The sequence below is a fragment of the Clarias gariepinus genome, chromosome 1 (genome assembly GCF_024256425.1).
Source record: "Clarias gariepinus isolate MV-2021 ecotype Netherlands chromosome 1, CGAR_prim_01v2, whole genome shotgun sequence".
Taxonomy (NCBI): Eukaryota; Metazoa; Chordata; class Actinopteri; order Siluriformes; family Clariidae; genus Clarias; species Clarias gariepinus.
Window position 1 is genome coordinate 24,501,025 of NC_071100.1, and position 24,448 is coordinate 24,525,472.

The following is a 24,448-nucleotide window of genomic DNA, read 5'->3' on the forward strand; positions in this document are numbered from 1 at the left end:
GTTTATATGTAGGTCACCTGCTGTCACACCAACAGCCTGCTAAAGAAAACGTAAAAAACTAACAGTTAAAAAACAGTTTATACCACAGCACTGTTGAAAGCTCAATTCTAATTGTTTAGAAGCTGTTGAGTTTGCAGGTCTGAAAATAGCTCAGTTGCCAGAAGTATGTAGACGCCTAAGCATCACACCCATACGTGTTTCTTCCTCATTTGTCTTTCTATATTGTGGCATTACAAGTTTCACATTAGTGAATTTCATATTCACTACAACTTTGGGGCCCAAATGTAATGAATATAATTATAAAACGTGGAGTCATTTTTAAAGACATTTGAACAGCATTCTTAGTGATATATCGTTGTATCGACCAGAGTTAAAAATATAACCTCTGGAAAAGTCTTTAAATGGAAAAGATGTTTATATTTGTCCTATTAAATTCAAGAAAGATATTGTAAGAATGACTATATATATTTGTGGACTACAAAAGAATAACATGGCCGATGTCGCTAACAAAGTCATAATTGCTGGCAAAATGCTGTGGTATTGGAGGAATAGCACCACTTGGGACATTGTGTTATTGGAAAATAATCATCTTTGGGTAGTAACCGTAACTGTGCTACATACAGTATCAAGCTGCTTCACACCATCCCGCCATTATTTTCTCTACAGCAGCACACCCATTTGTGTTTTATACCAGGCAGTATGACAAAGGAGTTGTCATAAAATTTAATACGCATAAGAAATGACACCGAACTCTTGTATAATGTGAATGTTAGGTTCTTAAATCAGATTAGTCCGTTTTGTCACACGTTTTATTCAGTTTGAATAATTATAAAAAATAAAATAAAACCATTTAAATTTTAGAATTCTATATAAAACACAATGGAACACATCTGCATACAGTGCCTTTATTAAAGAATAAGTTGCAAGAAATATTACAAGGATGAACCCTATTGTCAGCACAACTGCCGCTACTACTGCTGCTGCTGCTGCTGCTTAGGACCTTTACCAGTGGGATCATTTTATTACACAAGAGATTGGTTTACTTAATTAAAAACATCACAGCATAGTTTTGGTGGTCTTATCGTACATAGTGCAGATCTATAAATTTACCAAGGGATCTAGTTTGCAAATTTACCAAAGTAAAAAAAAAAAAAAGAAGCTATATTTCATATTGATCTGTGAGAGGTGCAGTAGAGTCTGCCCATGATGACTATTCAGGCTGAAAATTTTAGAAATACAGATTGTTCCCTTAAACAAATAAATTCAACAGTATAAGAAATATCACCGCATTCTGAACAAGCACCAAAACCATTTTTTCAATAGCGTGAATTTAGATACAAACAAAAATAAGTAGTTTTAACAGAACAGAAATCACAAAGAACTTCAGGACGCTTTTCAGTCTGAATCAAAGCTCATGTTCACTGGTGCAAAAATGTATTAATTTAAAACTGTGTATGAAAAAAAAACTGGTTTCAGTCGATTTACTCTATAAACCACATACTCATTTGCTTTAATTTTGATTTAAGACTGCAATTTTTTTTTAAAGTTTTATAGTTAGCATCTGCATTAAAAGTCTTAATGCAAGTAACATCAGAAGGAAAAAAAAAAAAAAAAAAAAAAACACCTGGTCAAGGATTACAGATATTATTCCTTAATTAGCATTCCTACATAGTTAACAGTAAACATCCCTAATGGTTAATGTAAAGATTTACAGAAATCTAAATGTATAATCGTCCCTAGATGGATTCAGTATGAATTTCGGCATTGTGTTATCTCCTTGGGAGAGAAACAAACAAAAGCCAACCAACTAAAACCAGGCTGAAATATGTTGGTGAAATGCTACTCTGATAACATCTACAAGTAATACTGAACATAAACATAATAACATAACGTACAACTACTAGAATAAAGCACCTAATCTGCTCCACCACACTCAAGCACCACAGTATTTACTGTAAGGTTAAAAGAGATGACCGTGTCTGTGGAGACATGGATGAAGAATACCTGCGAAAAACAAATCATTACAACACAAATAGTTAAATCATTTGAGCAAGAATTTCTACGATTATGACTGAACCGTGTGAGTAAACTTAAAGAGAAAAAAAGAAAAAACTCGACCACAGAATATTTTACATGATAGCATGACTTCTACTCAACACAGAATGCTACAAACGCGTCCAGAAACATCACTAGCTTTATGAACGTCCACTGTACTGTATAGTCTGTGTTGTGCACACGTATGAATCGCGCACAGATGTTAGATTAATACGCGTAGCGTGCCCGGTCGGCGTAAGGATCCCGCGGCATGTCAAACGCAGAACTCCGAGGAAGCGAAGAGATGGGGGCGACATGCGCACGATCATACGCGTATCCTTCCACCTCGAGAGGGAGCCTTCGAATAGGGCTCCTATCACGGCCGTAGTACGAAGAACCCGGAGCCTGAGGAGGAGCAAGGGGGTTTCGCTCATAGAGGTCAAGGCTAGACGAGGGCATGCGCTCTGTGCTTATGGCCGAGGACGCAGGGGGAGGAGGAGGAGGAGGAGGAGGAGGAGCACCGGGTAGTGGGACAGCTTGTCTGTCATCAAAATAACTGCCTCCATAGGGACGCGCACGATACTTTTCGTAGTAGTCCACCACCCCGTACGGATCCCGTTCATCATAGGACGCTCGCCGCGCAGGAAACCCGGGCACCGCGCTGCCGTAGCCGACACCGCTGCTGTATGCCGCCTCGCTGCCGTACGTCGCGCCCATGCCGTATCCCGCCGCGACACCGAAACTCATCGCACCATTATAGCCCGTGCCCGTGCTTGTGCTCGTGCCCATGCCCATGCCCCTGCCATACCCAGGACCCCCATAACCAGCACCACGGGAGAAACCTTGCACAGGCCCATAGTTGCTGCCAAAGCTCGGATCGCCATTGAAGCCCTGTTGAAAACCGCGACCACCACCGCCATTCGCACCGAACCGGGGAGCGCCATAGGCCTCTGAGCCCTGGCCCTCACGGTAGGAGCCGTTCTGGTCCAGCGGGCACTCTTTGGACCAGTGGCCTTCCTGCCCGCACCGATAACAACCCGTTCTCTCTCCCATTCCCGGGGCTGTACGCAGGCGGCTAGTCGAAAGCTTCACACTCATCAGTTTGCCTTAGGAAAAAGAAAGACGGGAGACAATTTCTACGATGATTCTTAAATAAATAAATAAATAAACAAACAAATTGTAGCCAAACAAACTGACGATAATGATTGTATGCATAATTCAGCACTTTTAAGATTTAACCTGTTTTTTTGCTTTTCTGGTGATTTTTTAAAAATTATTTAATCAAATGTGGCTAACTATATACAAAAAAATTTCTTTTACATGTCATTATTTAACAATATGATACAGGAGTTGGTGTCTTTGGTCTTAAGGGCAGTACGCCACTGAATTATGGATTTAGTCAGATTTCAATCGATTCATGGTCGTTGATAGCGTAGCGTGTATGTACTTACCCGTGTGCTTGTCACTATAAATTGTATAAAACATTAAAACAACAAGTTAAAACCGCTTCACGCTTTGTATCGTGAAACGTCATGGACAGGCAAGCAAATCTATCTGGTATTTGCTGGTTCACCTTGAAACGCCGTGTTGTCTAGGCCTCGGATGGCCTCCATCGCATCCTCCACTCGCTCCATGTGGACGAAGGCATAATCTTTGACTATGTCGCACTCGACCACAGGGCCGAACTCTTCAAACTTGGCCCGCAGCTCCTGGTTGGTACAGCTGCTGCTGATGTTGCCCACATGGAGCTTGGTGGAAGCTTTCGGTTTCCCTCGGCTCATCTCGACGTTCATGGCCAGACCGTTGAGCATGTAGTGGTGGAGGTTGCGGATGGCTTCTTCAGCCTCGGCTTTGTTTTCCATGTGGACGAAGCCGAAGTTCTTCACGATGTCACACTCAGATATTTTCCCATACTGAGAAAACAGGGACCGAAGCTCGTCTGTGGTTGTGTTCGGGGAAAGGTTGCCTACGAAGATTTTCACCATCCTGACACGTGGAGGTCACACCTGGGGCCTGTGTGGTGAAGATGTACAGTGCAGTCATATAAATGAAGACAGGGAAAAAGGGAGGGAAAAGGGGGTCTTGAGGCACCAATAAGATGTTTGCCATTAATATGATGCTCAACATCAACACCAGAAGTGGCTTAAATCATTATTAGACACAGAAAAGCCACTTAAATAAAGGGTAAATGGGCTTTTTGTTAGAGAACAATGGAGCAACGTGAAGGAAGAAAGCCGAGCTAGCCTACAGGCAGATTAATTAAAAACTGTCCACAAACATAATAAACAGTAAGTGAAGGAGAAAAAAATACACCGAAATGTTTAACAACCTGATTGTTTCTTTTCACTCAGCATAAAGAAATCAGTCTGCAGCAGTTCGCTCAGGCGAGGCTCTCAAACCATCTGAGGCTAAGCTAGCTAGCGAGGCTAACGCGGCTGAGGCGGAATTAACGGAAACAAACAGCGAATTCACTCATTCACAACTAATCATCTCTAACCCCCACAACAACACTTGCAATCTATAATAAAGCTTTTAGAAACCTCATACACACAATATACTCAGGCTTAACGTCATACCTTTGCAGAAGGATTTGAGAAAACCGCCGGTCTGGGTTGAAATGGCGAGAACACACACACACACACACACACACGGTTCAATACAATCACTGACGTAGCTGCAAGGTCGGAGGAAATCGGGAGTAGAAAGCAAGGGTTCACAAACTTTTGCACAAAGTGATAAGTATAAATTAGTTTCACCTGTAACATACATCATACATCTCACCGACCCTTTCATCATAAATGTGTTGTTTTACAACCCTACGTCATTAATGCACTGCAATTAACTTAATTTATTAGTCCTCTAAAGAAAAAAAACTTGTGATTTATATGTTTTACTTATGATATGCTTCTTATAAATCTTGTAATTTGTTTTTTATCTAAGCACACTAGTACACACTAGTAACTTTTGGTCAGCTCTCATCTGAGTCTACTGACTATATATAAGGTATACAGTGTGCATTCAGATCTGCAACCTGTCTTTGTGTTACTGTTTCTATTGCTGCTGGGCATCTTTAATATCCTTCAGGGTCAATAAAGCATCTATCTATCTACACATGCATGCAAGAAGTTTTCTCATATTTTTGCCTGTCTAAGCATTTCACTGCATATTCAATTTAATTCAATTTTATTTGTATAGCGCCTTTAACAATTGTCATTGTCGCAAAGTAGCTTTACACAATCTGAAGAATTATGAGTTTGTATGGAATGTGAGTGTGCATGAATCGAAATGGTCAGATTGTCTCTGGTGAGCAAGCCACTGGCGACAGTGGCAAGGAAAAACTCCCTGAGATGGTAATAGGAAGAAACCTGGAGAGGAACCAGACTCAACAGGGAACCCATCCTCATTTGGGTGAAACAGAGAGCAGGACTTGATCTGCATTTATACAGTGTGTTAGATGGCAGCCATTTCAGCTATAACAGTTGATGTTAATTGATGTTAATATGGAGTCCAGGTAGTTATTGGAGACAATTGCAGTCTTGAACTATCGAGCAACCGCAGCCAAGTCAAGTCCTCAGAGAGACAGCGGTCCACACTAGTCGAGGCCAGAACCGTCTTTATGGTAGAGTGAAACCATCCCCAGACACATCCCAAAGAGAAATACAGGGCACCCATATCGTACTACACATGACTGTGTATGTGACAAATAAAGAATGTGAATTTTTCTATCTATCTATCTGTTTGTCTGTCTATCTATCCATCTACACATGCATGCAAAAAGGTAATACCTTAGTTTTATAAATTACTGCCATTATTCTGATTAATGTTTTTTTATTTTCAGACTGCATGTATTTAACCATCTTTTAGCATGTCTAGAAGTGATGTTTCCCAGTAAATTTCTAAATTTTAAATATACAACAATATTTGATTAGATAGGTTAGGGAGAAGAAATGTAGAGATTTTGAAGGATAAGTTCATTTAAAAAAAGAAAAAAAAAACATCAGCAGATTCATGACATTGTTGACTCGACATGTTAAGAAGTGTTAAAAGTAAAACCATTACTGGGTTATAGGAAAGCCATCAAAGTATTAATAGTGTACCAAACTATGGGTTTCTGTTGACTGCATTTCTTAACATTTTATCTACACTGTATTGCATGTTGGCAACTGACCATCACTTCCAGAAATTGGTCTTCCCTAAAGTGTTGCCACAAAGTTGGAAGCACATGATTGTGCTATATATTTCATGTTATTATCCAATTGCTTATACAACAAGAGGTCCAGGAACACGCTTGTTATTGTTGGTGTGAGTGACCTTGCACAGAATCCTGACTTCAATGCCACTGAACACCTCTGGGATGAATTGGTATGCCGACTGGACCTCACCCAATTCAGCCAAGATTAGTGCCTTGCCTCACTAACGAATGCCCACAAACCTTTGACCAAATAGTGTATTGATGTGGAACATGGAGCTATGAAACTACTTACTATGAAACTAATTTCCTACTTGTAGTTCAGGGGTCCGTTTTTCGTACGTCGCTAACTCAGTTAGCTGGATTTAATTGTTGTGGATTTGTCCTGATCTTGGATTGTTTCGTTCTTCGATGTGCTTTTCGCATTTGTTGTCAGAGCAACATATCCGTAAGCTTGAACCTGCTCAGAAGCAGGTTTATTTCGTGTAAACAGGATTTAGCCTGAGCTCCTGGCGGGTTATGATTGGATGAAATGGCGAGGTCACATCTGATTGGTTAAAGAGCACGACTGACATGAACTGACTCACGTGGGAAAAGAAAAGTATATGGCCCCCCCCACACACACACATAATCGCTATCAAATATTATATATGAACATAAATTCATATATAAATTCATATAATTTATTATCAAATATGGTATTATTATAATAAACTCTAGCCACAAGACAGCCGTCAAGACCATTAATACAAATTCTTGTATAATGTTTATTTTGTAACACATTTATTTTTCAGGGGATGTCACAAAAATAGGCAAATAAATATTTTATAATGATAAATTGAACAAAACTAATTTTATTATAAAAATAAACTATCAAAGTATACATGTATTTAAAAAATATTTCTATTTTTTCATATACAACATATTTCATATTGCTTATTTTATTTTCTCATGTAATTTGTAAACCATTAACCTATGAATTAATGTTCTAATATAATATTTGATAGCAATTATGTAAGGGGGTCAATTCATTACAGGGGCTATTTCAGCGCATAACACGTGTTACAAAAAAAAGTTGGGCCGCTCTTTTTCCATTTCGTCAACCAATTAAAGGGGTTGTGATCAGTGTTTCTACTGTCAATGCATTTCGCCTTTTAAACCAACGCACAAAAATCCTAGACAACTCAATCAATATACTAATCACCAACAAGTGAGCTCGAAAAACCAACTTAGCCAGATCGGAACTAGCACGATGACCTCATCTTAGATGTGTTCGTTTATCTCGGATGTGTCAAGCGATGTACGAAGAACGGACCCCAGGATAAAACTAAATTAACTGACCAGCCAAATATTTTTAACTTCTCTCTAAGTAAGCTTGAGCTTGATAAGTTTTCTTAGATTGTGATCTGTTTGTACTAGCATGAGGATAAGTATGATTGTGTCTAGAGCACATCTGTAAACCATACTTCCGCAGTCAGGATAGGAGCGTCTCACAAATCTTGCAACTTTAACGTAATGAACTGAATGAATCGGAATATAATTTAATAGCTTTAATAATCAGAAATGGTATGTTTCTCAAGACCCCACTTTACGTCCATTTGGTATAGAAAATGAAATACTAAAATAAAAACATATTACACATATATATGGAGAGAGAGCGTGCACTACTATTTTAATATTAAAAATACTATTTAAAGGGGTAGAGGTGATAGGTTTAGTTTTTAAGCATAAAATAAGGCACAGCACATATTCCACCAAAATGGTTTATTAAAAAAAAAAAAAAAAAAAAAAAAGAAAGAAAAAAAAAAGATATAAAACACACTTGACTTCTTGAGGGAAATCAAATTTATAAACATTACTGATCTTACCAAGGCGCCCATTCAAAAATTACACACACCCTAGTCGTCTCAAAAGTGAACTGAGCCCTGAGTGAGGGTTGGCCATCACATTCCTAGATTTACTTGAGCTTATTTAACTTGAGTGCAGTCCAATATCAACTTTTAATTCACACGCTGCCATTGGGCAAACTCTGCACAAGTATTAAAATGTCGAACGATCTAGCATCATCTTACAATGAACACTCTTGCAAGATAGCTTTTTACCAATAGTCTCTATAGAACCAGTTGTCTTTAATGCATGTAGAGATAAAATTAGCCTTTCTTTTGCATTTCAGACTTGTGACTGATGGACTCTACTTCAAATCTAATAAACCAACTTGCTTCGAATATCAAAGGGAAAAAACACCCAGAATCTCTCAGTTGTTTTCAGTTATGATCTGACTTAATTTGCCACCAACATTTCAGCTCCCTACTCAGTTGTACATTAGAAGAGATGAACAAGCATCAAGCAGGTGACAAATAATAAAGGGAAATGGGAATGTTTGTTTCAGTTTGTCCATAAAGCTTAAAACATATACATATAACGATGTTGAGAACTGAAACAGATTGTCCTCATACGACATGACGGGCTTGAAAAAAAACTTAAAACTGACTAAATTAGAGCCCCTGGAAGAAAACACGCACTGAAAGTAAGTAAATGGTAGCAGAAGTCAGGCCAGAAGCAAACAACAGCAACTTACTGGTCTCAATGTGTGTAAAAAACATTTTGGAAGTAGTCTCCAAAAAGCAAACATGCGAAAAAAAAAAAAGAAGGAAAAAAGAAGACCAAAAGAAAAAGAGTGTCATTTACACTGGGTAATGCAGAAAAGATAGCGCTATTAGGTCTGAAACATTCATAAGCTGAAAGCGACTCGAAATGATAATGGGTGTGCACATCTCAGTCCTGCTTCCATTCAAATCCAATCATGCCTCTGGAAATATTTCTGTTGACCAGAGGAAGGTGGAGGGAATGATTGCTAAAAGAAAATCCTGCTCTTTCAAAGCACCTGAAAAACAAAATAAATTTATAAGATACATTTCTTGGACCACCCTTCAGACTTACCCACATAACCCGAGAGAAATTCTTTCCTTTTACGGTTTTAAAACACTTGACGCGTTAAATAAACATATTTCTTTGCTCTTAAAAATAGTCAGTGAAATCTGCATCGCAATACATCCTTGCGATCAGAACTAAACCACGCTGAGTGACGTCTCCCATTCGCTCACCTTGGCATGCGCGCGGCTTAGTAATCATACCGAGCCCGGTCGGTGGGGGTGTCCCTGGCCCGCGACACGGTGTACGAGCTGCTCCTCGAAACCGGGGAAAGACGCGAGCGCTCATACGAGTAGCCCTCAGAGCCGGCGCCGACTCTTCGGATCGGGCTACGGTCCCGCGAGTAGTACACAGAGGCCGCCGAGGACGGTGGCGGTAGAGCGCGCCGGTCATATGGGTCAAGGCTGGAAGGAGCCAACCGCATCCTTGAGAGAGAGGAAGAAGAGAGGGGGGGAGGAGGGGGGATGGCGAGACGTCTATCTTCAAGATAGCTAGTAGCAAAAGGCCGAGCCCGATACTTCTCATAGTAATCAATGCTGCTGTACCGGTCACGCTCGTACGAGGTGGACCTCTCTGGGTAGAGGCTCATCGGTTTGCTGAGGTACCGAGCTTCCACAGGATACTCCCGTGCAATGCCGTAGGTGGGGGCGTGGCTCACTGTTGGGACAGGGGGAAGTGGCGCTGGATAGCTCCGGGTGGGAAATGGCACAGGTCCTCCAGCACCATAAACAGGACCTGCTCTGGGGAAACCCCTTGTAGCACGGATTCCCCCCATGTGACCGCCGCCATAGCTACCGTTCTGACCACGCCTGCAGTCTTTGGACCAGTGACCGGGTTCTCCGCAGACGTAACAGCCGGTTATGTCTCCCATGCCAGGCACAGTTCGGAGGCGACTGGTGGACAGTTGTACATTTATCACCTTGCCTTATGAGAGGAAGAGAAGACAGGCAAGACATTGTAAAACAAACTTTCGCTTTTTTGCCATCACATCTAAGAGCATGAACAAAACCCAAACGCACTGACTCACTGTGGTTGTTGCACAAGTCTAATAAAAAACTAGCTTCATACATTTACTTGTGTAGAAAAGCAAAAAAAAAAAAAAAGAAGCTATAACTGATTAAATAGAAGGTGGAATTAGGTACTGCGACCCAGTAACCATTAAAAACTATTGCTTCTTCTTAGATAGATGGAAGAATTATGTACCTATTTAGCTAGAAATACTAAATCAAGAGAATCTTTAAACTCTGAATAGCACTGCCTTTCTTCGTTTTCTGTGAAAGTTCACCTTGAAAGGTTGATTTGTCCAGCACATTGATGGCCTCCAGCGCATCTTCCCTTCGATCCATGTGAACGAAGGCATAATCCTTCACAATGTCGCACTCAGCCACGGGGCCGAACTCCTCAAACTTGTCCCGCAGCTCCTGATTAGTGCAGCTGCTGCTTATGTTGCCTACGTGCAGTTTGGTGCTCCCTTTGTGTTTCCCTCGGCTCATCTCCACATTCATGGGCTGCCCGTGCAGTTCGTGGTGGTGGAGATTACGGACGGCCTCCTCGGCTTCCTTTTGGGAATCCATGTGCACAAAGCCAAAGTTTCTCAGCACGTCGCACTCCGCAACTTTGCCATACTGCGAGAAAAGACTGTGCAGGTCTTCTTTGGTCGCAGTCGAGGAAAGGTTGCCGACAAAGATCTTAACCATCTTTACTGCCGATTTATAGTTCCTGGGTAGAAAGTATAGTTGCGAAATTCACGTTATACAAGTTTCCTTGAGCGATATGGTTTAGCTAACTTGCTAACAGGTCATGTTAACGCGAGCTCAGAATCCTGCGGCTTTCAAACCACTTTTACTTTCTGTTTTAATCGCAAGACAACGTTAATAGGCGATTAACGCTGAAATGCGAAATGAAAACATTCTTTTATTTTCCAACACAGAACAGTAGAGTAAGTTATCTGAAGGCACAGCTAACCGACACGATAGGGAAGCTGCATCAGGTATTTTATTAACGCCATTTTGCACTCGGGGTTTATACGCTCTGTGTTTTTTTATTTAATTTTCTTTTACCAGCTTGTGTTGAGTTTAACAGACGCTCGCGTCGTCGCTCAGATAACCACCCGGCCCTCGGCAGGGCGTTAGCACGCCAACCGACTTAGCACACACTTATTTATTAAAAGAGTTTAACACCGAAACAATTTGCGAAGACAGCCTCGCGCGGGGGTTTATTTTAAACACGTCGTCCTACAACCTATTTAGTACAGCGCGGACAAATCCGTGTAATCAACATGAGACCATAAAAGTTAGCGCTATCCGGCTAACCCGAGTTAGCTCTTCGCGAGAGGTAAAGTAACTAAACTATGACGTAACAAACCGAACAAAAACACATTTTCAGGTATGCATTTGTACAATCTAAAACACGTAATATTTGTATTTCATTTGGCAGAAAGTTTATATTCGTGTCAAATATCCACCTCTTACCGTAGAAACCACTACGAAAGCAACCGCCAAATGAATAAATCACGAAATGGCGTCGACAGGAAGTCGACTGAGCACTTCCGGTACAGGGCACGCGCCCTAAACACCGGTGTTGGACAGACTTCTTTAAAATTCCAAATCCGCCATAACAGGCTTCCAAAATGTATTATATAAATATACACATAAAACCTAATCGATAATTAATTACACGCTAATCACCATGTAGTTGTTTTGTGTATTTTAACATTAAACAGCCCTGTTATCACACTTATGACGCAGTTACTGTTCTGGGCATGTCAACTAGTTTCACTTAGCCGACTAGCTTACTGAATTCTAAACTAAATATTACTTCTAGTAAGAATGAATCGAACAGTAAATTGTGATAATTTATCATTTTTGATTGTACGTCATTATCCTGCTGAAGCCCAACTACTGGAACGATGTAGTGGGGTGGGTGTTTATATATTTAAAAAAAAAGAAATCAAAGCACAGTACAACCTTTTTTTTTTCTAAATTCATCGTTTATTGTGAAAATTTATGAATGGAAGCTCTTCTGAAAAAACAAACATTCAAATATATGTTACCTGCATGCATTTAACTTATTTAACAATTCTAAAAGAATCATGTACAAATGATCACACTGCCCCTACACCCAGATGACATTAATCCTGTCTATATTAATAGCTACAATAAAACATGCAGGGCACAACCTCCTAACCTTGAAAGAGGTGATTCCCCCTTAGATGATGTCCAGCCAGGAGATGTTACCTGTTCAACCAGAATTTCCAGTTTTGCCATGTTCATACATTCACAGGTAGAGTACTTAAATGCATCCTCAAACAGCACCCTAAAGCACTAGGATAAGGATTATATAATTACGGTCAAGTAATCAAACCCAATAGACAACCCCCACCCCATATATTGTTTACAATAAACTAACCCCACCTGATCCCAGACAAAAAAAAAAACAAAAAAAAACAAAACTTTCCATTAAAAAAATTCTAGAGCTTGTGCTTCCATCTTCCTGAGAACTCAAGAACTTTATAAAAAAAAAAAAATAAAAAAAAAACCTTATTGCTTTCCTCTCATACATCCATCTGCTTGCAAATTCAACGACATGCAAGATCATTACAAAACACCAATCAACTTACCTGAGTTTGTCAGTCAACACTCAAGCCTTTTAATTAAATGAAAGGATGATTGTGTTTGAAGTGCTTAAACTTTGTTAAAGAGCAAGTTAACCACAACTTGGGCTTAAACCAGTCAGAAGAGAGAATGTGGAAACAGGTAGTTCCAGTTAGAGAGGGGTACGGGGGGGGGGGGGCACAAATTTAACATCGGGCATCGATTAACAGGGCATCAGAAGACTATATTCTAAATTACCAACACAGCTAGCATGAAGTTTCATGAACGTTGCAGTTCTCTCGCGCACGCTTAAGTGACGCATTTATCTTCAAACTGACACACTGAATTATTTAATTTATGCTTAAAAAGGTTTCAGATGGAAGACCAAAAAAAAAAATATATAAATAAAAATAAACAAAGCGACGCATTAGTGTGAGACTTTTTATTTAAAAAAAGAAACGATCCCTAAAAGATTACATCATCGTATTAGAGGGGATGCCATTGACTAAATTTCAATTTAAAAGGAAAAACCTTAGATGAACAGTAATCGCAATTATTGCTGATCTTTTGAATGTTTAGATCGCAAGGCGCACGTGCGTACCCATTAATTCTAAAGACGTGGCACTGCTCAAACGGTGTTACAGGGTTGAACAAAAAAAAAAAAAGAAAAGGAAAAAAAGGGAAGAGTTTCAAATAAAACAAAACGTTTTGTTCTCACAGAAAAAAAGTCACAAAATGTACACAAAGTTTGAACAAATAACAGCTTTAAGAGTTATCGGCTTGACAAGATCTAAAACTTTTAGCTTTTCTGATGTTTTCAGTCCAATAACCTACTGAACTCTACACAGTAAAAAACAAGCCAAACAAATGAGCAAATGAATTACACTTTAAGCAAGAGGACGAAATTGAATCGGGTAAAATCATTTAAGTTTATAGCGTGAAGTCCGCACTAGAACTCTTCTGATAATCGAGGCGCAGGCAAACGAAACGCGCTCCGTCAGACGAGGGGCGAATCGCGTCATGTGCACCAGGAGACAACGACGACGATCTTGTCGAATAAATTACACCTGAAAAGAGAGCAAACCAGGAGTTAACTTCTTATGAGAAGAATTTATGATACTGCATCGATCAAGTCCACACTGTCTAAAATATATTTTAAAAATATGCCTTTTCGCAATTCTTAGTTTCTTTACGCGTTTTATCTAGACCATATGGTCAGTTCACTTTATTCATAGCATTCATTACATTAGCTGATATACAGCTGTAAATAATGCATTCCCCTCACGTTACGCATCAATCAACAACGCGCAACGCAGGTTTAAGGTTTTAAGTGAAAGACTGGAGCTTGCTTTGGGTAAACACTTTAAACGCCTTAGGCCTCACCTTGGGTACACAAATGCAGAGATTCGCTTTAGTAATTATAGCGCGCAGGTGGTGGCGGCGGCACCCTGTCACTGTAGGGGTCCCTGGAACGAGGCGCATTGTACATTGGGTTCCGAGACATGGAAAGAGGTGAGAGACGTGCACGCTCATATGAATAACCATTTCCAGCAGAGGCTGGAGGGGCCGGCGGTGCCCTTCCGATGGGACTACGATCGCGGTAAAACGTGGACGGTGGGGGTGGGAGAGGGCGTCGATCATAGGGGTCAATACTGGAAGGAGGCATGCGCTCTCTCATCATGCCTGAAGGGGGCGGTGGAGGTGGTGGGATGCTGCCCATACGGCGATCCTCATAAGAGGACAAGCCGTAGGGACGAGCTCGATATTTCTCATAATAATCTACTACCCCATTCCCTTCGCGGTCCCCACCACCATAACTAGCCCCAGGAAAGGGGGGGCGTCTGGGTGGAGGGGGTGGTGGTGGAGGTGGGACAGGGGGGTAACCAGGAGGACCAAAGCGACCCCTGCCAAAACCAGGAGGGCCTGGCTGTGGGTGTTCACCAGGGAAACGGGGTGGCCAGTAGCCCCCTCTTTCTGGAGGACCGTAACCATCCTCATCCCCTCTCGGCCGGCTTTTGGAGAGCTGGACGTGTATCCTTTTTCCTGGGAAATAGACAGATCGTGGCATTACACAAACCATCATTAATACACAAGACTGTGTCTCATTACACACAAACCTTAAGTATGGCAAATTACCTTGGAAATCAGAGTTGTCCAAACCCTTAATTGCATCCATGGCCTCTTCAGAGTTGTTCATGTGTATAAATGCAAAGTTTTTAATAATGGAACACTCGTTTACTGTTCCATACTCCTCAAACAGAGCTCTGAGCTCATCCTCAGCACCTTTCTCAACATTGGCCACATGCAGCTTGACCGGGCCCTGGTTTTTGCCGTGGCTGGCTTCAACGTTAATAGGTGTGCCATGCAATTTGTACAAATGCAGGTTGCGTATGGCCTTTGTTGCATTCTTGCGATCGTCCATATGAACGAAGGCAAAGTTCTTTATGATGGCACACTCTGTGACTGTGCCATACTGAGCGAAGAGCGATTTGATTTCCTCGCTCTCTGCCTGGGGCGGCAGGTTTCCAACGAAGATCTTCACCATTGCTTGGGTGAACAGAAAGCAGAGCCTGAAACACACTGCACCAAGATAGAGATGATTAGAGACAAGACAAATTGTGCATTAAAAAAAAGAAAAAAAAAGAAAAAAAAAAAGTGTAGGACACCTCCTTTAACACCAATATTATTAACTCGCTTGAAATAGACAACTGCATGTTTGATGAAAACGCAGCAAAGCGAGATCACACCAATCACACTTCCTCTTCCTTATTCAAACGCTCTATTTATAGCAATAAATCTTTCAAGAACAACAAATATATATATATATATAAATGTAGACACGCTGGAGAACACCGGTATTAATCCGGCTTGGTGCACCTGGATTATCCCTCCTTCGAGAGCATTCTACATTGAGTTCGGTTGCTAACGCTAACGGCCAATAAGGGACACTTTTAAAATTTGTGTCGACCCCGGAAGAGAATTGTTCATAATTATAGCGCATAAGAAAGCATTTACATGAGCATAGACAACGCAACTTTCACATATAACTAAGATTTATTGTCGTGTTTCGTCACACAGTGGTGTACAATGAATGGCGGAAAGGCGCGAGGCAGAAACTCAAAATGGCGGCGGCGTTAGCGAGGAGGCTAGCACAGCAACATAACGCTGTTCTAAACCGTTTACCACAGGAACTTAATTTTTAAACACGCTTAAACATCTTCTTTGGTTAACCGTTTAATCTTACTTTTAATTATCTCTTAGGGAACAAAAGGCTTTTCACAACTAGCTTCGAAATAACTTCTTAATCTTGCAAACGCAGCGAAAACGAAAGTTAACACGCCGAACTAGCGACCTACCAACTGAGCCTCAAAACAAAACTCACACACTCTAAATGAACTAAATACGTTGAAACAAACGCACCAAAACAAACTCATTACAAAAGTATAATAAACCATCTTTGCAGTATTATATGTAATAATTATTAACAGTATGATTCGCAAGTAACTTACCACTTCCCCCACACCACAATGAGAGGAAACAGGAACAGTTGTCCTCTTAAATCTACTGGTTTCAGCCCCGCCTGTTCACACTCTCAGCCAATCAGCGAGAAGCTACGTCAACAACGCATTTTTCCGTACTACATTCTCTATTCAAATAGTACGTATCAGAGGCGGTTTAGTACTATTTAGTACAGTAGTGTTCTTGGACCTTGTAACTTAAATAAAATATACTGCAAGTATGCGTCTTTCTAGGGTTACAGTTTTAGTTATCAGTGTGAGGAGTGTGAGCCTTTTTAATTCATTCATCATATCCTGTTCAGGATTGCGGGGGCCTGGAGCCTATCCCAGGATACTTTGAGATGAATTTACAAAAATTCCATAAATTCTATATTTCTATATTGTACAGCTGTTTTTTTTCTATATTTTTTCAGATATTTTTCTTACATAGTATATTTTGCACTGTACAGTTATTTTATATTTTATTTTATTCTTTCTTATGTAAAATTTATCTTCTATTTTTTTTCCATATTTATTACCTATTCATAGTCTTATATTTTAAGGTCACAGGCAGTTGTCTAAGCATTTCACTGCATATATGTATGACTGTGTATGTGACAAATGAAATTTGAATTTGAATTAGAATTTTTATATATATATATATATATATATATATATATTCTGTTTCGCCTGTGTTTGGGTGGCCAGTGTAGCAGAAGGAAGTTTTTATGTCATACTGTGAGCGTGTCACAGGCATTCCTCACTTGGTATAACAACAGGTAGCGCATATGACAGACAGAATTAAGGGCTGCCGAAATGTTGGAGCAGCATGAGAAGTGGCATGAGAGAGTTGACCATACGCTCCTTTCGCAGGTGATGGTAGCATGCAGGGGGAGGTGCAGGTAACATCTAGTTTTTCACCATGCTGGACTATTTTGGCTTATTTAAATAAACAAATTATTAACAAAAATCATGTCAAGGTGTAACTCCCCAGATCTTGCACATGTTTATCTGTTATTACAACCACCAGGCTTCCATGAAACTGACAGAATTTAAATAAGCAAATCATGTCTATCACTAAATACCAAAATCCGGGTTCCATTGTTATCTAAAACATTTAACATCTGATTATTTAAAACTCCTGAATGTAAAACTTTATTTGGTTAAACACCCTGACTGAAACCTAAGAGCTCAGCCTGAATTGTACCTAGGCTTTGCCTTTTACACTGTTTACGCTGTGCTATATTTTATATACATAATATAATTAATTCTTTATTTAGTTTCACATTTATTCGGTCTATAACCTAAAATTAAAACAGAACAAATCTCTAAAGTACACAGCATTATGTGCCAGTATGTACAGGCAGAATTTTAATTTTAAAATACAGCTTATACTGTATCTACTTTATATACTGTATATAGCCTACTGCGTGGTGGGAGATGCTGTTTCCGTGCATGACAATCCTTGTTTGAACTGCTCTGCACTGACTTTCAGAAAGGGGGTACTTTGCCAATCAGCACTGCTTGTTTGTTTCCAAATTCTGGATACAGACAGGATTAAGAGGGTGGTCAAATTGCCGCCAATTATAATTGATTATTTAGTGCAGACCTGGAATTTCCAGACATAATCTACAGGTTCTCCTCTGTGCACTTTAGATGTCCAGCGGTTATTTGAGATGAGATAAGAGAAAGTAAGAGACCAGATTCCCTAAAATAAAATTAGAGTGATGAGTATGCATAATTTGGTGCTTCTGCCATACATAATTTTTTTTTTTAAAGTCTGTCTGATGGCAGATTAAATATCTATGAAGTAAGACATCTGACAGTTAATTGACCCAATGCTTCATAAATATTAAGACAGACTCATCACAAGGGAAGCTAAGAAGCGAGGTAGGTCAAGAGGTGTGAGTGAGAAGGTTGGGTTGATTTAGAAGCAAATTTCTAACTTTTTAATTCTGCAGTAGATTTCATGTTTTGGTTAGTTGATGAGCATCCCTTAATTAATATGAGGTTTAAGGTTTTTGTTGTTGACAAAAGTCTGCATTTCTGCAAGGGTAATGTTTATGTTACCATTGTAGTGTATGCTTGACTGTTTTAAAAAGGCCTATATCCTTACTCTTATAGACTTGCTATCCATAGAGGCTCCCTAAAGCACATAGCTATAAAAGTTATAACTAAAATCTTTTGTTATTCATATGTTATGTTATTTTTAAAAAATACAGAAGTACAGTCATGGAAAAACAACAACAAAAATAAATAAAACTACAATCCAGAACCCTTAAGATCCTTTTACTGTAGCTAACCCTTAATTGTTCTGTGTATCAAAGCCTACAACTGAGATTTTTTTTTTTCATTGAGCATTCCAAATGATAACCCCATTAATAAGCTAACAATCCTTGACTATTAAAAAAGAGCTTTGCTAAACAGCACTTTTCTAAAAGTGTGGACAAAATTAATACATAAAACAATATATAAAACTTTTATTCAGGCACAGATAGAGTAGTAATGATATAGAAGTACTCTTACTCTCTATTCTACACTATGATTTGCTATGTCTTTATGTCTCTTTGCTAAAAGGCTTCAACACTCCACTCAGGGTGATCTGCATTTTATAAAATTTTAACGCACTCATCACACCAGGTAATATAAAGCTTTAGCAACATTTGGTAAAGGTGCCAAACTGAATTACAACTAATTAATGAAGAGGAAAACCTGATGAGTAGCTCATATTGATCAAAAGTGTGCATTCTTGATTTGTTTTATGGGAAGTATTTTGCCTCGTCAACACTTAAAGATTTTCCCACTAGTTTCAGGAGAACAGAAATAATTTCACTTCATGATAAACACAATCATTAAACCTGATAAACTGTCAAACATAGAACTGCCTAGTTTGCAGTGGTGAAATCTAATGTGTGTCAAAAGAAAAAGGCAGCTTCATAAGCCTGTTGTCTTATTGACTTACTGCAGTCATGTGACTACATGGACTAGTCACAACAGTTATAAGTTATAAGTTATAAGAAGTACAGTACTCTTAACTGACATTAGGCTACTGTGTATTTTCATTGATAATTATGTTCAAGGTGTATTGTGGAATAACATACATATTACCTGTTGATTACCTGATTATGTACTGGATTACATGATGCTTTGTCACACAGATAAAAAAGTAACCCAACCCAACCAATTTGTAGAGCTAATTAACTGTTCTGGGTTTCAGCATTGGCATATCGTAAGTAAAGTTCTTTTTGCTGTGGGCAGGTGGCCGGACCATGGCGGACAGGCATCATGACATTGCTTCATCTTCTTTGTTGCTTCAATACTATGAATTTAACTGCATGCATTACTAATCCTAAAGTAAATTACACAAGATATAACAAACATGAATAAATAAAATTTGAACTAATATTCTACACTAGTAATTTTTTTACTAAAATAAAATCTTATGTAAAAAGTATTCATTGGTATTTTCTTTTGCTATGTTTGTACAAGCTGGGTTACACAATGGACTGTGGGATAAGACAGCGATTACTGCTTCAAAAATCTGTCACCTTTAAGGAAACCTATCTACTAAAGAAATTGATCAGGACATGTCTGCATATTTTCCTGCCTCCAAATACAGTCTTGTTTTTGGTAGTGAAAATAGTACCAATGTGAAGGATTATGGGTCATTCTCAAGCTGAAGCACACTCAAGTAGTACTCAAATACAAATAGCTCAATAGAAAAAGTGCTTTTCCTGTTCTTAGTTCACAAATAACAATTCTGAACTAGGTTCAACTAAGTGAGTTAAACTTAGGTGACCCAAGAGACTTAGGGCACTAGGTGGGTACACCCTGGATGTGGTGCCAATATGTAGCAGCCATAGCACAATACAAGACTAAAGACTAAGACTAACAACAAAGGGTCCTAAAGACGTCCCCAAAAGGTCTCTAGTTTTCATGGCCCTGAAGACATAATGCAGTCCTATCTGTGTCCACTGGGCAAGTCCCATTAATGCCCCTAATATGTAAACGGTTAGATGAAGTTCATAGGAGAAATAGTTTCCACTTGTCCTTGGCTGGAAAATCAATTGAGAAATACGCATTTATGAAAAGTGGAAATGTGCAGAACATTGTTCCTCAAGCGTATACACATACAATACGAAGGAATGTAACTGCCTTCAAGATGGCGCCGGGGATTTCCCTCAGGGGTCATGGCCGTAAAGACGAGGACAAATGCACAGAGAATATTTAAACGAGCACTAAGAGGGAAACTTGGTCTGTTGTATAATGCGGCATATCAGCTATTAGAAAGGAGAAAGGAGGACTACAGTGTGTAATCCCCTCACTTAAGCACTGACCACGTGACAACAAAGACAACTTTTTTTTGCGCATGCGCACGTTGCCTCAAACGTTTAATGTATTTAAATATGTATATATGTATTTTATATGTAAAAATTCCCTTTAATAACGTAGACAAAATAGCAAATACTATTTTATTTTTTAACCGATTAAAAAAAATAATCTGGATTTAAGGTTTTACAATGTTGTATTTGAACAATGATGTAAAGCCCCCGGTTTCATTACCCAATTGTCACATGTCTGGATTAAATTTCATCAATTGGTATTTTTTTATTTCAAACTGAAAGCATTTAACAGAAGATTATTGCGCAATACTGGACTTTCCGTGTCACGTGAAGCTGTTTTCTATAGGAGCTGATGCAACCGCCTTCCGTTCCCGCCCCGTGTGTGTGTCTGTGTGTGTGTGTGTTGCTCTGCGTTCCTTTGCAAACACAGAGCTCCGTTAGTTTGAAGATGACCAGTGCGCCGTGCAGTCGATAACATAACAGCAGCAGGAAGGGTTTGGAATCGTGCTTTGGTGTCGAAAGGTAGGCTGCTCCAAACCAATAAGAGTATTCATTTAAAGTGTGCATAGAACTTTAAACAGTTTATAACTTTGGTCATTGTAACGTCACACCAACTCTGACGTTTTGTAGCTTGTAAAGTGTGTGTTAATATGGTGTGACTTTGCATTCTGCCCTGTAGATAACATTCTTAAGAGAAGTCTTTGCGATCACCAACAACAATGTTGGCTGTGTCTCAAACCATGGTGACAGAGGAGACCCTTGCATGTCTTCACCTTCAACTGTATCACCCAGAACAGTCCAGGCATCCTCTTTACAGCCTTCTGCGCATGAACCAACCGTACAAGATCAGCACCGAAGATCCCATCAGACTTGGCCGAGATGGACAGTCCTGCTCGTTTGTGCTGAATGACACCCGTGTCTCCAGAAAACTGCTCTCCATCCAGGCGTACCGCAAGCGCGGTAGCCCAGACCTACGTTTCTCTGTGCAGAACATGAGCCTGAAAGGCAAGATATTGGTAAACGGGTGCGAACTCAGTTATCTCGAGCGAGTTGATCTGGAAGAAAAGGCCCTGCTCAGATTTGGGAAATATGAATTATTCATTTGGCATGAGCCTGGTGAGGCACAGGACAGTTTTGAAGTATTGTTTGAAAAACTGAATGTGTCCCCTTCGAGGGAAATGGGTATTGATATGCCTTGTAGGATCCCAGTAATGGATACAGGTGTGAGAAACTATCAGAATGAAGCACTCATGAGTCCAGAGCCGCTGGAAAGTGACGAAACTGTGTATATGTAGCAGCCAGATGAGTGAGTAAAGATGAGTGCACTAAGAGTCACTCTGGGGTTTTTAAGTCCAGTGATGGGGGCAAGGCTGCTGAATGAGCACATGACATTTCCTCATTTCAATGCGTGTGAAGACAACGGTTTTCCGCAACAGATTTTTCTTTAGGTTCTGTCCTTCCTGTCATGTCCTATATTTTCCTTGCATCAACACAATCTTTTGAATCAGTTACATTAAATAGTTTTTGTTAGTAGTTGAACAATACCTTGAGTAGGTTTTCTGAATTGTCTTACCAGCTTACTGTATTTATAAATTGTATTATTTAAATGTCACTGAGTCAGATATTTAACTTCCTTCTCTCTGGATGTAACTTTCATAAACACTTAACAGCACGTTGTACACTTTTCTCTAAAATAATCTAAGTGTATGATATACTGATTAACTCTGGTGCATTTATCAAGTATGTAGATATGTTGTGTTATATGGCCTATCAATGTGAAATACCTAAAGAAGGATTTTTATCAATTATTATTAACACTTCTTTTTTTTTTTTTTTTTTTTTTTATACCTGGAGCATTATACTACTTCAAATAAATAGAGCAATTCTGTAAACCTGCTTGAGCTTCTTTAAGCAAAATGGAAATCTGTCTGTTAACAAGTAAAGGAATGCAGGAACAACAGGTTTGACTAGTAAAAGATTTTTAGCAAGACATGTTTATATACTTGAATTGTATTTGCAGTAAACATGTGTGATGTCAGGATGTCTGTTTTAACCTTTAGCTAGCTATACCACTGTGAAAACAACATAAATGCAAACATTGTTCTAGGCTGTTTTTCTGAGAGTTACCCACATCAGCTAGCTCTAGTCACCCATCTAGTCATAATGTGTTGCATTTGAAGACTCTGTATGATTAATTGAAATGGGCAGCCTATATCTTTGATAACAACAGGCAATGTTTATGATAGATCCAGATAAGATGAAAGATAATTTAACCAATTGAAATGCAAAAGAGTTTTGATTGTTTGATTTTACATAGTGATTTTATATATATATATATATATATATATATATATATATATATATAGAGAGAGAGAGAGAGAGAGAGAAAGACAAACGGGAAAACATGGGAAACTCCACAGAGACTTTTGGCTCAGGATCAAACCCATCCCCCATAGCTGTTCCACTACGCATAAAAACACTATGCAGCAGGTTTACTGCCATAGAGCCTCAACCATAAAATTGCATGACGGTAATCTTAACTTATCACTTATCAGTAAAGTGGAGACTATCGGGAAAGGATTCACAGGAAGTGCAGGTTGAACATTTTTACTATGATTACACAGTGACTGTCACTAGTAATAGGAAGTTTGAATTATTTTAGTAAATCAGGTCTTTAAATCTCGTTCATCAAAATGAAGTCATTTAGTTCATTTCATTCTTTTAATCAGAAATAAAATAAAATGTTGCATAATTAATAAAAAGACCCCCAATACATCTACATACACAAATTTTGGCTATAGTTCCAATAATGAAAATATTACAATGCAGCTAAGGACATATTATAATAAAGATTGAGTAGCTCTCCTCTCATATCTTCCAGTCTGAGTCGCTTGTTATTTTGAATCTATTTCACCGCACAGCGTCTAGGGGAGTCACGTGACAAAGAAACAAACGACTCGAAGTACAAGAGTCATTGAGAAAGAATCGCTGAATTCTGTTTCCTGTACATAACCTAAAGAGGTTTTGCGATGATTTGCGCATGCGCGCCTAGGCCCAGTAGAAAATGAACGAATCACTCTCCGAGACTGGTCGTTCTTCTGAGTCACGTTAAAGATTTGTTCAAACAGAACGAATCGTTCATGAATGACCCATCACTAACTGTCACACACATGCATACGTGCACAAACAAATATGCACTGATCACTATTATTACCAGTGGAGGCGCAAACTAAATTAAAATTTAACTTTTAATAATCGCCTGTAAAAAGCTATAAGAAGCTAAGAAGCGCTAAAAAAGTACAGAGTGTAAGCTTGAATGCTGCTTAATTAGAGGATCAGGTCGATCTGGTTCAAGCTCTTTAACTTTTTTTTATTCTTGTCAGTGCGCACAGTGCTGCGCACAGTGCTGCGCCCAAGGATGATTTGAAAAAAATCCAATTAGAGCTCAGGCTCAAGTCACATGCTTTTCAAACACTAGTTTGTCCAATGCCCTGTGTACATGAACATAAATGAACATTTTAGATTTGAAATTTTTTTTTAATTAAATTATAGTAAGAAATACAGCGGAATATTGTGATTATATGACTTAATTTCATTATAAAAATAAATAATTATTATGTTAAACAATTACATGTTAAAGTAGCATTTCTCTCTGCCTAACTTTAAGGAGGTGAAGCCCCTCCCTTATTGACCGACGGCCACTGATTATTATTATTATTATTATTATTATTATTATTATTATTATTATTATTTATTATGTACATACAGTATATGTGTATACGCTTTAAAAAAAAATATATTTGTTTATATTTTGTTTCAATCACTTTATCCCTTGACCAAATGTCTGTACTATTTTTTAAA

The 24,448-nt window shown here is 39.1% G+C and overlaps 4 protein-coding genes across 5 annotated transcripts; 1 reads left to right on the forward strand and 3 right to left on the reverse strand.

Moving 5' to 3' along the window:
• Window positions 1–1,549: 1,549 nt before the first annotated feature.
• Window positions 1,550–4,675, reverse strand: LOC128508825 (RNA-binding protein 4.1-like). The gene is made up of 3 exons (XM_053480337.1): window positions 4,611–4,675; window positions 3,608–4,047; window positions 1,550–3,140 (listed from the first exon to the last, which is right to left on the reverse strand). Exons 2-3 carry the CDS (start codon window positions 4,017–4,019, stop codon window positions 2,263–2,265), a joined length of 1,290 nt encoding a protein of 429 aa, XP_053336312.1. The 5' UTR covers window positions 4,020–4,047; window positions 4,611–4,675; the 3' UTR covers window positions 1,550–2,262.
• A 4,200-nt stretch (window positions 4,676–8,875) lies between these two features.
• Window positions 8,876–11,722, reverse strand: LOC128530653 (RNA-binding protein 4.1-like). 2 transcript variants are annotated; one of them, XM_053504708.1, is made up of 4 exons: window positions 11,626–11,722; window positions 10,440–10,873; window positions 9,328–10,078; window positions 8,876–9,107 (listed from the first exon to the last, which is right to left on the reverse strand). In XM_053504708.1, the coding sequence occupies exons 2-3, from the start codon at window positions 10,849–10,851 to the stop codon at window positions 9,345–9,347; spliced, it is 1,146 nt and encodes a 381-aa protein (XP_053360683.1). In that variant the 5' UTR covers window positions 10,852–10,873; window positions 11,626–11,722; the 3' UTR covers window positions 8,876–9,107; window positions 9,328–9,344. The 2 variants fall into 2 exon arrangements, with proteins under 2 accessions (XP_053360683.1, XP_053360692.1); XM_053504717.1 differs by having other exon boundaries at window positions 11,619–11,676.
• A 1,452-nt stretch (window positions 11,723–13,174) lies between these two features.
• rbm4.3 (RNA binding motif protein 4.3) lies at window positions 13,175–15,353 on the reverse strand. Its single transcript, XM_053503255.1, is given in 4 exon segments — window positions 13,175–13,814; window positions 14,131–14,313; window positions 14,315–14,790; window positions 14,884–15,353. Coding segments are annotated over 4 exon segments (1,074 nt in total). The 5' UTR covers window positions 15,293–15,353; the 3' UTR covers window positions 13,175–13,808.
• Window positions 15,354–20,971: 5,618 nt separating this feature from the next.
• On the forward strand, window positions 20,972–22,693 carry tifa (TRAF interacting protein with forkhead associated domain). The gene is made up of 2 exons (XM_053503976.1): window positions 20,972–21,109; window positions 21,267–22,693. The coding sequence occupies exon 2, from the start codon at window positions 21,307–21,309 to the stop codon at window positions 21,880–21,882; it is 576 nt and encodes a 191-aa protein (XP_053359951.1). The 5' UTR covers window positions 20,972–21,109; window positions 21,267–21,306; the 3' UTR covers window positions 21,883–22,693.
• The last annotated feature ends 1,755 nt before the right edge of the window (window positions 22,694–24,448 follow it).

Coding starts and splice junctions, on each gene's coding strand:
- LOC128508825 (XM_053480337.1), bottom strand. CDS start 4,019: ATGGTGAAAATCTTCGTAGGCAACCTTTCCCCGAACACAACCACAGAC. Junction 3,141..3,607: donor AGACAACACGGCGTTTCAAG/GTGAACCAGCAA, acceptor CTTTTTCCTAAG/GCAAACTGATGAGTGTGAAG.
- LOC128530653 (XM_053504708.1), bottom strand. CDS start 10,851: ATGGTTAAGATCTTTGTCGGCAACCTTTCCTCGACTGCGACCAAAGAA. Junction 10,079..10,439: donor GGACAAATCAACCTTTCAAG/GTGAACTTTCAC, acceptor TCCTCTCATAAG/GCAAGGTGATAAATGTACAA.
- tifa (XM_053503976.1), top strand. CDS start 21,307: ATGTTGGCTGTGTCTCAAACCATGGTGACAGAGGAGACCCTTGCATGT.